At 64.9% G+C, this 12,116-nt stretch overlaps 3 protein-coding genes across 9 annotated transcripts in view; 1 reads left to right on the top strand and 2 right to left on the bottom strand.

Annotated features, from left to right (window-relative positions):
• The window catches only part of DAG1 (dystroglycan 1), a 49,647-nt gene extending 47,320 nt beyond the window's left edge, over positions 1 to 2,327 (bottom strand). The window contains exon 1 of the mRNA XM_066195193.1: positions 2,252 to 2,327. The gene's annotated coding sequence lies outside the window, so the exon portion shown is untranslated. The remainder of the gene's footprint in view (positions 1 to 2,251) is intronic.
• Positions 2,328 to 2,894: 567 nt separating this feature from the next.
• Positions 2,895 to 7,374, top strand: MST1 (macrophage stimulating 1). Of its 2 annotated transcripts, none has more exons than XM_066195122.1 (18): positions 2,895 to 2,991; positions 3,384 to 3,525; positions 3,687 to 3,799; positions 3,929 to 4,043; positions 4,253 to 4,389; positions 4,461 to 4,581; positions 4,681 to 4,799; positions 4,897 to 5,059; positions 5,153 to 5,283; positions 5,367 to 5,469; positions 5,585 to 5,721; positions 5,843 to 5,878; positions 5,961 to 6,072; positions 6,144 to 6,221; positions 6,287 to 6,433; positions 6,515 to 6,621; positions 6,918 to 7,057; positions 7,138 to 7,374. In XM_066195122.1, the coding sequence occupies exons 1-18, from the start codon at positions 2,940 to 2,942 to the stop codon at positions 7,297 to 7,299; spliced, it is 2,115 nt and encodes a 704-aa protein (XP_066051219.1). In that variant the 5' UTR covers positions 2,895 to 2,939; the 3' UTR covers positions 7,300 to 7,374. The 2 variants fall into 2 exon arrangements, with proteins under 2 accessions (XP_066051219.1, XP_066051218.1); XM_066195121.1 differs by having other exon boundaries at positions 4,894 to 5,059.
• Positions 7,372 to 11,920, bottom strand: LOC136296219 (acylamino-acid-releasing enzyme-like). 6 transcript variants are annotated; one of them, XM_066195118.1, is made up of 22 exons: positions 11,846 to 11,920; positions 11,623 to 11,731; positions 11,413 to 11,542; positions 11,206 to 11,287; positions 11,027 to 11,102; positions 10,754 to 10,896; positions 10,472 to 10,600; positions 10,307 to 10,398; positions 10,175 to 10,215; positions 9,988 to 10,109; positions 9,750 to 9,810; positions 9,545 to 9,639; positions 9,410 to 9,461; positions 9,250 to 9,338; positions 8,904 to 9,045; positions 8,695 to 8,772; positions 8,542 to 8,622; positions 8,376 to 8,464; positions 8,094 to 8,284; positions 7,918 to 8,020; positions 7,738 to 7,844; positions 7,433 to 7,657 (listed from the first exon to the last, which is right to left on the bottom strand). In XM_066195118.1, exons 1-22 carry the CDS (start codon positions 11,873 to 11,875, stop codon positions 7,519 to 7,521), a joined length of 2,181 nt encoding a protein of 726 aa, XP_066051215.1. In that variant the 5' UTR covers positions 11,876 to 11,920; the 3' UTR covers positions 7,433 to 7,518. The 6 variants fall into 6 exon arrangements, with proteins under 6 accessions (XP_066051210.1, XP_066051211.1, XP_066051214.1 ...); XM_066195115.1 differs by having other exon boundaries at positions 8,904 to 9,338; XM_066195116.1 differs by having other exon boundaries at positions 7,738 to 7,838; positions 8,904 to 9,338.
• Between the last annotated feature and the right edge of the window lie 196 nt (positions 11,921 to 12,116).

Below are 12,116 nucleotides of genomic sequence, written 5' to 3'. Positions count from 1 at the left end.
CACCTCACACCTGTGCTGCAGACACTAAAGCATGAAAACTCCCCCAGGATCTAGCTGCTGCAAGCACACTCCTCTCCCTCAGTCCCCAACAGGACCACTGGTCTTTAGTGCCGAGCCCCAAAGCACCTCTCAGGCCTTTCTGCCAGCACGCTCACATAAGCCAGGACGCAGCAGGGCTCCCTCTGACACTACCCCCTTGCTGTCAGGGCATTGCTCTGCCCACGAGAGGCCGGCTGGAATTCCTCCAGAGCAGCCGCCCGTGGAAGACAAGTCACGCCTAGAGCGTTGGGCCAGCTCTGACCAGGAGCTTCGCGGCTGAGGCCGGCAAAGAGTCCCACTCGTCCTTCTGCGCTTCCAAGAGCAGCCGAGCTCAGCACTCCGGGCACTGGGAGACGAGGAGAACAGAGTGTGTAAGTCACCAACGGGTACCAGCATTTCTAAAAGCAGACAAGGGCTTGGGGTCAACAAATGCCACACATGCAAAACTTACTGGTACACAGTGAGAGCAGAACACCTTTACTGCTATCAGCCCCATAATTCTTACTGATTCCCCAGGTCTGGTGCCAACAATTAAGCACAATTTACTACTCTATTTACACAATGCTTAAAGAAATGGGTATGTCTAAGCCAGCAAGTGCTGTCAGCAACATCTCCCATTTATTGGAGCATTCGTGCCAGCTCCCAAAGAAGTGAGCCTGAACTCCTGCAGCAAGGAGTCGGCATGACCTGGAATCAGCCAGGCTTTGCTGATTACTCCTCTGAGTAAACAGTGGTGTTCCCAGCACTTCAGCTTGCTCTCAAGCTCCTTCTGTTGGCATACTACCCTATATTTAGGATAGAAGAGTGCAATGACAAGCATCGGGACGAATGAATAAGTGGTTTGGGATGCTCAGTATAGCAGTAGAGACTGTGTGAAGAAACCTAAGAATTAGAAACTCCTAAAGCGAGGAAAGGAATTTGTAAAGCTAAAGGTGGGATGAGACAGCATTCCATTCGGAAAGTTAAACAACAAGTTTTGTTAAAAACAGTACTCGCAAGGCAAGAGGCATTAGTAGTCCACCATGTAACAGCAATGGGCAGCAGAAAGAAGCTCCTGCCTGGAAGGGCTAAGGAGAAATAGGCAAATTCTTGGTTTTCTTAATGCAAAAATAAGGTTTTAAACTCATTTTGGACAGGTGAATGCCAGTGCTGTTTTCCCAAGCCTAGGACCTCAAAGCTCCTGGACCAAGGGAGATATACTGCCTCAGGGAGTGACCACGAACCCAACAGCCAGGTCCCACATCCCCCTGTCCAAACCTTCCCCCCGAGCAGCAGGACCTAGTTATACTCCAAAAACACGCGTTTGCCAACTTCAAACCTGCGGCAAAACTCAGTAAATCCAGGCCTTTGACTCGACGGCATTGGAAACTTGGGTGAGCCACTTTGCAGCCTGTTGCTTCCAAGAAACAAGGGAGGCCACAAGGAACATCCGGGATTTACACCTTTTTTTGGCGGCAGAACCACTAACTTGCCTTTAGTCACCTGCACTGGGGACTGAAGATAAAGTTTGCCAGCCGGTCTGTCTCTCCCGGAACAGCCTCTCCTGTTAGTCACGCTCGCAGTGCCCGAGCCAAGGTCAGCCCTGGGAAGTGGTGGGGCCCAGGGAGCCCCACAGGGAAAGGGTCGAGAGTCTGCCCGGCCACCCAGCCTGGGACAGCCACCTGTCCCCGAGGAACACACAACCTGGACACCCACCTGCGCTCCCACGGCGGTCCCGGTGAGCGGGGAGAGCCCGGGACGCCCACACGGGTTTTGTCACAACCAGAGCCGGCTGCCGCTACCGACAGCACCTGGGCCGCTCCCGGCGAATCCCCGAGGCTCACCCGGTACAGCCCGGCCCGGCCCGGCCGCTTGAAGCCCCGGGGCCGCTCCGCCTCTCGCCCGGCCCCGCCGAGCACTCTCGGGCGCGGCGCCCACCGAGGGCCGAGGGCGGCGGCGGGAAAGCGGCGCGGAGGGAGCGCGGCCCGGCGGAAAGGCGGCACGGGGCCGACCCCGCTGGCCGCGGAGGGCGCGCCGAGCTGAGGCGGCGCCGCGCCGGGAAAGCCACCCCGCCGCCCGCTCTCCGCCAGGCCCGGGCCCGCCGCCCCTCTGCCCAGGCCGCGCCGCCAGCGCCAGCCCCGCTCTCCGCCGCCAAGGGCAGGGCAGGGCGGCCCGGCGGGTGCCGCCGCAGCCACGCTCCGGCCGGTCGCGGTTACCCCGTCCCCGCTCTCACCGTGCACGCCGGGCCCGGCCCCGCTCCCGCCGGCTCCGCGGCCCCGACGCACCGAGCGGGCGGCGCGGCGCGAGCGCGACCCCGCGCGGGCACGTACCCGGGGGCGGGGCTCGCGCGCGCGCGCGGCGCCTGGCAACCGGCGGCACGAGCGCGCCGCGGCCAATCGGCGCCCGGCAACATCGCGGGCCGCGCCCCCCTCCGCCCCGCCCCGCCAGGCCGCCCCGTGCGGCCACGCCCCGTCCCAGAACCCCGCCCGCTCCCGTGGGGCCGGCCGCACGGCCCCGCCCTCTTCCCCGCCCCCAGGGCCCCACCCCGCCCTCAGGCCCCGCCTCAGTGGCGCAGGACCCGTCCCCGCTGCTCCGGGCCCGCCCCCTCTGTGCGCAGGCCCCACCCGCGCCCATTGCGTGTCCGCCGCGGCGTGACCCCGGCCCCGCCAGAATCCGCCCCGCCGTTCAGACCCCGCCCCACTCCGCACGTGTCCGCCCCGGGGTGACCCCGGCCCCGCCTGGCCCCGCCCCTCCTGGCCCCGCCCCGCCGCAAACGCCCCGCCCCCGGCCGTGGCCCCGCCTCGCCCCACGCGTGCCCGCCGCGGGGTGACCGCGGCCCCGCTTGGCTCCGCGCCCGGCCGCAAATATTTGCTCGGGGCCGTCCCGGAGCTCCAGCGGCCCGGGGACGCGGGGCCGCCGCCATGCAGCCCGTGCTGGGGGTCCTGCTCGCCCTGGCCGCGGCTCTGGGCTCAGGTAGGGCCCCAGGCTGGGTCGCCGTGGGGCTGGAGGGCGCGGGGCAGTGCGGGGCCCAAGGCCGAGCTAGCGGCCGACCCGGGAGCCTGCAGGCCATGCCCTGTCCCACGGCGGAGGGGGGCAGCCGGATGCAGGGAACTGCAGCGGGTGATGAAGGGCAGGGACCCTCCTGCTCCACGGCACACGGATCAGAACATAGGACAGGAATCCCCTGTTCCATATTACATGGATCTCATGCTCCATAGGACAGAGTTCCCCTTCTCCATGGGACACGGATCCCATGCTCTGTGGGACAGGGATATCCTGCTCCGTGGGGCAGGGATCCGACCCTCCACAGGGTCCCAGTGCTTGTCCCCCCTATGGGAACGCTGAGCTCCTGCCACACTCCCCAGGCCACCGCTCACCCCTCAATGACTTCCAGCGCCTGCGAGCCACCGAGCTGCTGGCGGCGCCCGTGGATACACCGCCACCGCTGCCGGAGCAGGGCACTGCGGAACAGTGTGCCCAGCGCTGTGCCACCAGCCTGGCTTGCCGGTGAGCAGGACACAGTGCCGCCGCAGGGCAGGTGGGAGTGCAGGGGCCACACCACTGGGTCACTCTCAGCACTTGGATACTGCGTGCTCACGTGTGTGACCCAGGTCCCGCAGGCTCTGGCCTCACATGGTGCCATGCCAGACTTCCGCTGTGCCTCCCAGGGCTTTCCACCATGACCAGCAGAGCCAGCTGTGCCAGCTGCTGCCCTGGACCCAGCACTCACCCCGCATCCAGCTGCAGAAAAACATCCACTATGACCTGTACCAGAAGAAAGGTGGGCTGGTGCCATGGGTGGGTATGGGGACACCAGACACTGGGCACAGGCCACCGGCACAGGGCTCCTCATGGCCCATGTGCCCTGACCTGGCCCTGGGGCTCTGAAGAGGTGCCTGGCTCTGCTCAGACTTCCTGCGGGACTGCATCGTGGGCGATGGCTCCAGCTACCGCGGCACACGGGCCACAACGGAGAAGGGGCTGCGCTGTCAGCATTGGCAAGCCACGACACCGCATGACCACAGGTGCCCCCGTGTCCCTGGCTGGCCCGTGGCACCTACCCTGGGCAGCGTGGGGCAATGGGGAATGGGGAGGGAACAGTGTGGGATAGTGCAGGAGCAATGGGGACAGCTTGGGGGCAATGGCACTGATAGGGGTAGTGCATCATCCTGGCTGTGCCCATTCCAGGGCAAAAGATTCCTGGCAGCTCTCCTACCCACTCTGCTGCCAGCAGGTTTCTGCCATCACCCCGCAATGGGCTGGAGGAGAATTACTGCCGAAACCCTGACCGGGACAAGCGGGGCCCGTGGTGTTACACTGTTGATCCCAATGTCCGACACCAGAGCTGCGGCATTAAGAAGTGTGAGGATGGTGAGTGCCACATCCCAGGGTCACCTTGTGCTGTATGTTTCCCCCACACTAAGCCCTGAAGTTGTTGGCAGCTGTCTGCATGACCTGCAATGGGGAGGACTACCGTGGCACCGTGGACCACACCGAATCAGGGATAGAGTGCCAGCGCTGGGACCTGCAGCACCCACACAAGCACCCCTACCACCCCAACAAGTATTAACCCCCAGCCCCCAGCAATGCAGTGCCCTGGTTGAGTACCAGGTGCTGGGGTGATGGTGCCACCCCAACTGCTGCTCCCTGTCTCTGGCCCAGGTACCCTGACAAGGGGTTAGATGACAACTACTGCCGGAACCCTGACAGCTCTGAGAGGCCCTGGTGCTACACCACCGACCCCGGGCGGGAGCGTGAATACTGCCGCATCCGTGTCTGCAGTAAGTCCCCACCAGCATCATGCATGGCTGGGCCTGAGGGTCCCAGGTGCCACCCCTGACCCTGCTCTTCTGCCCCTCTCTCTGGCTACACAAGCAGAAAAACGCCCACGGCCTGTCAACGTAACCAACAGCTGCTTCAGGGGCAAGGGTGAAGGCTACCGTGGCCGTGTGAATGTTACTGTGTCGGGGATCCCCTGCCAGCGCTGGGACTCCCAGGTGCCCCATAAGCACCACTTCGTGCCCGAGAAGTACCCATGCAAGTAAGGGGATGGCTGTACACCCCAGGAGGGTGGTGGTGGGCAGCACCCATGACTGTGGGATTGAGGGGGACAACCATGCGGCCCCTCTTCCAGGGACCTGCAGGAGAACTACTGCCGCAACCCCGATGGATCAGAGGCACCGTGGTGCTTCACTTCCCGCCCCACCATCCGCATCGCCTTCTGCTTCCACATCCGCCGCTGCCCCGATGAGCAGGATGCCGAAGGTGAGCCACCCCAGGCACCTGTCCCTGGGTGCCCACCCCGGTGCCCCTGTGAGGGGTGCCAGCGCTCCTTTGCCTGTCCCCAGAGTGCTACCATGGCCACGGCAAGCACTACCACGGCCACGTCAGCAAGACACGCAAGGGAATCACGTGCCAGCCCTGGGCTGCCCAGACACCCCACATGCCCCAGTGAGTGTGCAAGGCGGGGGGGGGTGGGTACAGGGTTGGGGATGGAGATGGGGTTGAGGTGGGGATGGAGATGAGGATGGAGATGGTAACAGTGGTGGTGACTGCCTCCTGGCAGGATCTCGCCTGCCACCCACCCTGAGGCACACCTGGAGGAGAACTACTGCCGCAACCCCGATAATGACAGCCATGGCCCCTGGTGCTACACCATGGATCCCCGTACCCCCTTTGACTACTGTGCCATCAAGCCTTGTTGTGAGCCCCTACCCACATCCCTGCAGAGCTGGAGGGGACCCTGGCCACACACAGGGTACTTTTGGTACCCTCAGGGTGGCTGGATCCTGTGTCAGTGCCACCCTCTGTTTTCTCTCTGCAGCTGGCAGCACAGTGCCCTCCATCATGGAGAATGCAGGTTGGGGCCCGTGGGTCCTGGGTGGGCACCGTGGGGTGGGTGCTGGTGGTACAGGCCCGGCTGATGCCCACTCTGGCCACAGACACGGTGACATTTGAGCAATGTGGCCAGCGGGACGAGAGGCTGCTGCAGAAGGGGCGCATCGTTGGTGGTCAGCCTGGCAACTCGCCCTGGACTGTCAGCATCCGCAACCGGTGAGTAGGTGTCCCAAATGCACTTTCATGTACTCAGTGCCCCCCCCAGAGCTCACCCCCTGTCCCCACAGGGCTGGTGTGCACTTCTGCGGGGGATCCCTGGTGAAGGAGCAGTGGGTGATCAGCACACGCCAGTGCTTCTCCTCCTGGTAATGCTGGGGCTGGGATGTGGGGTGGTGGGATGCCCCTGTGCCCTCATGTCCCTGTTCCACAGTGATGCTGACCTGACTGGCTATGAGGTGCAGCTAGGGACGCTGTTCAGGGACCCTGGCCCTGGGGACCCTGACCAACAGACCATCCCCATTGTGCGGATTGTCTGCGGCCCCTCTGAGTCCCAGCTGGTGATGCTGAAGCTAGCAAGGTGAGTGGCCATGCCTTGGCCTCCGCCATGCTCCACTGCTGGACAGGCTGGCACTGTGTCCTACTGTCCCTCTTGCTACAGGCCAGCTGCTCTGACCAGGCGTGTGGCCCTGATCTGCCTTCCCCCTGAGCGCTATGTTGTGCCTGCAGGCACTGTCTGTGAGATTGCCGGCTGGGGAGAGACCAGAGGTACCTGCCCTGGGCAGCCCCTGCTGGGGGATTCCCTGTTCAATACAGACCCTGCCAATGCCATTCCATCCCCTCTGCCCGCAGCATCCCTTGCCCCTGGCATCACCCTGTCCGTGTTATTCCTCTTCCACAACATCTCCCTTCCACATCCCCCTGCAATGACATCCTACTGCCATGACATCCTCCTGTCCATGCCATTTCCTGCCCACAGCATCCCCTGCCCGTGCCATTCCCCTGTATCCCTGCATGCCGGATGCTGCATCCTATGCCCACTGCCCCGTGCTCTCTGCCCACAGGCACGGCAGACAGCAGCGTGCTGAACGTGGCACGGCTGCCAGTGCTGGCCCACAGCGAGTGCAACAAAGCACTGCGTGGGCGCCTTAAGGAGAGCGAGCTGTGCACTGCCCCGCTGCGTGCTGGCGTGGGTGCCTGCGAGGTGAGCTGGGCTGGGGACACTCATCCCAGGGAGGCGGCAGGTGCTGGCACCAGGGTGACACTGCTCTCTTCACGCCACAGGGCGATTATGGTGGACCACTGGCTTGCCTCACTGCTGACTGTTGGGTGCTGGAGGGGGTGATCACCCCCTCCCGTGTCTGTGCCCGCACTGACCAGCCCGCCCTCTTCATCCGTGTTTCCTTCTACGTTGACTGGATCGACAAGGTGATGAAGATGGGTTGAGCTGGCATTCCCAGCCTGGCACAGCCGCCACTGCACAATAAAGGCACAGCCCTGGTCACAGGGGTTGGCACTGCATTGGGTCTCACGTTTATTTGACACCTAACCCCAACCCACATCCCTGCCCCTGACTATGCTCACTCCATCTGCCTCTGGTCCAGGTGTCGTCCCCAGAGCCAGCAGTCACCCTGGGGCAGGCATAGCCCAGGACCACCGTGGGCACTAGGGGCTGTGTTGGTCTGTCCCATCCTGTCTGGGCTGCCCCAGGTGCTGGAGAAACCAGTGGGCACAGTTCTTGAAGACATTGGCCTCTGTCTCCACACCAGCCAGTGCATGGCCACCCTCTGGGTACCACAGGAGCCTGTTGGGAGGGACAAGATGGGAAGATGCTCATCCACCACCCCAGAGCTCCCTCCCTGCTCCCACCTGCACCCCACTCACCGTGCTGGCACACCCCTGGCCCGCAACACCCGGTACAGCTCCAGCGCCTGTGTGGGGCTGACGCGCCGGTCCCGAGCGCCCACACACAGCAACACCGGTGTCTGCACCTGCAGCACTGCCCTCCGTGGGTGTCTGACACCCCACACCTGGCACCCCACACCCATCCTGACCCTGCCTTACCTGGGCTGCTTGGGAGATGGGCGAGCGCAGTAGCATGGTGGCCACCTCCTCAGCACGTGGCACCCGGTCAAAGGAGTAGGGCAGCCCCAGGGAGGTGTAGCGCCTGTGGCACAGAGACGTTGGTAGGTGGCACAGGGACATGGCATGGCATGGCACAGGATGGGGGTGGCACTCACCAGTCAGGGATGTCAGAGGTGCCCAGCAGTGCAGGCAGGTTGGAGACGGGGCTGCGCAGGGCACAGGCTTGGTAAAGCTCGGGCTCACGGGTGAGGAGGTGGAGGGCAATGAAGGCTCCGTGGGAGCCAGCCAGCAGGCCCAGGCGGTGTGGGTCCAGGGGCTCTCTCTGCAGCGCCTGCTCCACTGCCAGCTTCACCCGTGGGGCACCCACCATTGGCACCCAAACATCAGCATCGTTCCAGCAGCATCCCCCCAAGCACCCCCAGCCCAGTGCCCCTCACCTGGGTGTCTGCCACATCCTGCTCACCCACACGGGAAAGCAGGGAGCTGATGCTGGCCTGGCCAAAGCCCAGGGAGCCACGGTAGTTCACTGAGGAGACAGGGCCGTGGGTGCCATGTCTCCCCTGGGACACAGGGCCACATGTCCCCGAGCTCCCCAGCACTCACCAAGGAGCACGGCGAAGCCCAGCTGGCAGAGTGCAGCCATGCTCGGACGCCAGCGGGCATCGAAGACAGCATGGGGGCCACCTGGGGCCAGCATGGGCATCACCTGGGGTGCCATCAGCACTGCCAGGGTGTCCCCACTGTCCCCTCACTCACCATGGGGGCACACAATGAGGGGGTGCGGTGGTGTGCCATCTGAGGGTGTCAGCAGCAGGGCTTCAAAAGCCTGTGTGTCTGCACCAGGGAAGAAGTCCCACTCAGCAGCCATCACCCTGGGCACCCAGCACCCTGCCCACCCCCCTACTCCCAAGGGTCCCTGGCACCCAGGCAGCACCGAGGTGCAGCAAGGGCCCCCAGGGGCTCACTCGGTGCAGTGGGGCCCTGCCCACTGCAGGGTGGCTGGACCATCAGAGTCTTCCAGGTGACACCAGGCACTGTTGGGGTGTCCTCCACTGGCACCCAGGCAAGGGGCAACTCCTGGCCTGCTGGCGGCAGCACAGCCACCACCTGGGCACAGGCAATGAATGGATGACACGGGGGCTGTGCCATGCCAAGGCTGTGCCATGCCAAGGCTGTGTCACATTGGATCTGGCTGTTCCATACCACACTATGCCTCTCTATGCTACACCACACCATGGCGTGTGTGCCACACCGTGCTGTGCCTGGCCACACATTGCTGTGCCATATCCCACTGTGCCACACGGTGCTCACCAGGCTGGGGGGGTGGTGGGGGGCTGAGCAGGTGGCCACCAGCAGGTCCCACTGGAGAGTGAGCAGCTCCCAGCACCCTTCAGGTGACCCTGGGGACAGAACACATGTTGGTGATCACAGCTGCTCACTAGAGCACCATGCAGGTACAGGTGCCATGTACCTGCCGTCAGGTTGGTGACAGTGGACGCCTCCGTATCCACGAGCAGCAGGTCCTGTGAGAGCGCAGAGCACAGGCAGTGGTGTCACCATGGGGTGTGTGGGTCACATCCCTGGCCCTGCCATCCCCAGGACTCACCGTGCGGCTCCGCTGAGGGGTGCCCAGCACGGCTCGCCGGCTGTCAGCTGCCCAGCACCGTGGTGGCAGCACCTCTGTGTAGAGCCCCGTGAAGGCTGCGAGTGGGGCAGAGCATTGGGCTAGTGAGCCAGGGTCATGGGCACCTGGCAGGGGGTGGCACCGGCCCCCCATCAGAACCCAGCTCTGCCCACTGTGCCTTGCTCACCCTCTGTGGGCTCCTGCACCACATCGAGCACCATCACCATCTGCCTCGTCTGCCAGGTGAGCTGGGGAGAGCCAGTGCTCAGGAATGGACCCATGCCAGGGGAAACTGAGGCACAGAGGCTTAGGGACGCCCCCACCCCAGCCAGGCACTGAGAGAGGCTGTGACACGTGGGCTGGGCACTGTGCTGGCAGCACAAGGTGGCACAGCCGTGCCTGGTGCCTGTGAGGCCCCAACTTACCATGCACAGGCGCAGACACTGCCGGTGGGGCCCCCCCACAACCCCCTCCACGTAGAGCAGGCGCTGGCCATCAGGGCTCAGCCGTGGGGAGCAGACAGAAGCATTCTCTGCTGACAGCAGCTCTGTGGGCAGCAAGGGGTCAGCATCCCAGGGACCTCCAGGCACCCCCCAGGACCCCAGCGCTCACCGCAGCACCCGCTGGCCAGGTCCAAATGGAAAATCCCTGACCTGGGAGGAAAGAGTGGGTCAGGTTGGACCCTCACTGTGCTGACACTCCATGGGCATCCTGGCACGGGGCTAGTTGCTGGCTGGGACCCACCTCCTGTTGGAGCAGGCGTTCAGACCCAGGCGGAAGGGTTTGTTCCACCAGCCCACGAACACCACACCATGGTCATCCGGGGACCACAGGGCCTGTGTGACCGTCAGACTCATCCCACAGCCCCAGGCTGCGTCCCCTGGGGTGCTCCCTGCACCCCATCCTGACCTGGCCAGGGGAGAGGTGCTCCGGGACTCCCTCCAGCACTGACAGGTTGAGGCCCTCCAGGTCCAGGACACAGAGGACTGGTACGCTGTGTGTGCTCAGGGCCTCCCCCCAGTCCTCATGGTAGACAAACTGCAGCACAGCCTGGTCAGCCCCATGGCCAGTGACCCCAGGCATGGAGCTCTGTCCATGACACACTCGTGGTGTGCACAGGGGCCATGTGCCACCTTCACAGTGCGCATGGCATGCTTGGAGGCACACTGAACACTCTCATGGGGCACCTACCTCCTCGTCCTCATCCTCTGCTGCTGGCCAGGCTGCTCCTGGCACATCCCAGGGGCAGGGGGGCTGTCGTTTGGGCCGGCTCTTCTCAGCCACATAGAGGAGCCGTGTCTCTGAGTGTGACCAGGCCAGGCAGGCAAAGGGCCCTGGCACGGCAGGAGGGTGTTAAAGCCCAGCCTGGTACAGGCACAGCTGGGCACCAGGCAGCCACCAGGGCTGCTGGCCACGACAACCTCATCCCTGCTGGGGGCAGGGACCACGGCGAAGGGGCCCTACCCTCCGTGTAGACGTCCCCATGCTTCCCCAACGCCGTGAGATCCACGCTGTGGCTGCATCCCCCACAGTCCCACACCTGGAGGAACGGGCGTCAGCACCGGCACACCGCGTACACGGCGCCCACCACCCTGCCCTGGCACTCCAGCCACTCCGGTGAGCGACCGGGACGGCCGCGTTACCTCCAGCAGCTGGCGGCCCTGGCGCGGGCAGCGTTTGAGCACGGCGCGGCGCTGCCCCGTGGGCGAGTCCTGGCTGAGGAGCCTGAGGGCGGGAGGGACGGAGCAGTGCGCTGCGGGCCCCGGCCCCGCTGTGGGCGCTGGCACCGCCACAGGCACGGGCCACGCCAGAGGCGCGGCGCCCCGTCCCGCAGCCCGCCCGTGCCGTACTGGTTGTGGATCTCGGCGCTGAGCGCGGTCCGGCTGGCGGTGAGGCCCTCGCGGCCGGCTGTGCGCCGCAGACTGTAGTGGCGGTCGAAGCGCAGCAGCCGCCGGCCGGCCGGGTCGGGGCGGCTGCACTCTGAGGGACGGAGCCGTCAGCGCCCACTCACACGGGCCCCGCGGGCCAAAGGCGCGGGGGTGGCCGAGCCCGCCACTCACCGGTGTAGAGCAGGAAGGTCTGGCCCCCAGCCGCGGCCCTGAGGGTGGCACGGGTGACGGCAGGGAACCGGCTCAGCTCCCAGTAGCAGGCAGCGGGGCCGTGGGCCGCCTGGATGAGAGAAGAGGCGTGCTGGACGGCGGTAAGCTCACCCCCCTGCCCGTGCCCACCGCCCGAAACGAGGCTGTGCACACCCACACAGTTCCCCTGGGGCCCCTTGCCCACCTGCACACCCTTCTCTGTCCCTGTGGCCATGGGGCTGTTTTCTCTGCCGGGCTGGGCTGTCGGCGCCTGCCGCCGGCAGTGGGACGCCTGCCAAAGCACGCGGGAGCAGCCCGGCGCCAGCGCCCCGGCCGTGCCAGCGCTCCGGCCGCTCCCCGCTGCCCCACATGGCCAGGCCGGGGTCACCCTTCCCATGGCCCATCCCCGGCGGCACAGCCGGGCAGGTGAAAGGTCCAGTGGCTACCAGCGCCTGAGACACCAGATGTGGAGAAGA

Source organism: Chamaea fasciata, unplaced genomic scaffold (genome assembly GCF_029207755.1).
Source record: "Chamaea fasciata isolate MVZ Bird 193981 ecotype frontalis unplaced genomic scaffold, bChaFas1.0.hap1 SCAF_13, whole genome shotgun sequence".
Taxonomy (NCBI): Eukaryota; Metazoa; Chordata; class Aves; order Passeriformes; family Sylviidae; genus Chamaea; species Chamaea fasciata.
This window is presented reverse-complemented; position numbering and strand designations above follow the sequence as displayed.

Coding starts and splice junctions, on each gene's coding strand:
- MST1 (XM_066195121.1), top strand. CDS start 2,940: ATGCAGCCCGTGCTGGGGGTCCTGCTCGCCCTGGCCGCGGCTCTGGGC. Junction 3,526..3,686: donor GCCACCAGCCTGGCTTGCCG/GTGAGCAGGACA, acceptor TGTGCCTCCCAG/GGCTTTCCACCATGACCAGC. Junction 5,722..5,842: donor CTGTGCCATCAAGCCTTGTT/GTGAGCCCCTAC, acceptor TTCTCTCTGCAG/CTGGCAGCACAGTGCCCTCC.
- LOC136296219 (XM_066195113.1), bottom strand. CDS start 11,875: ATGGCCACAGGGACAGAGAAGGGTGTGCAG. Junction 11,103..11,205: donor AGGGCCGCCAGCTGCTGGAG/GTAACGCGGCCG, acceptor CCGTTCCTCCAG/GTGTGGGACTGTGGGGGATG. Junction 10,399..10,471: donor AGCACCTCTCCCCTGGCCAG/GTCAGGATGGGG, acceptor ACGGTCACACAG/GCCCTGTGGTCCCCGGATGA.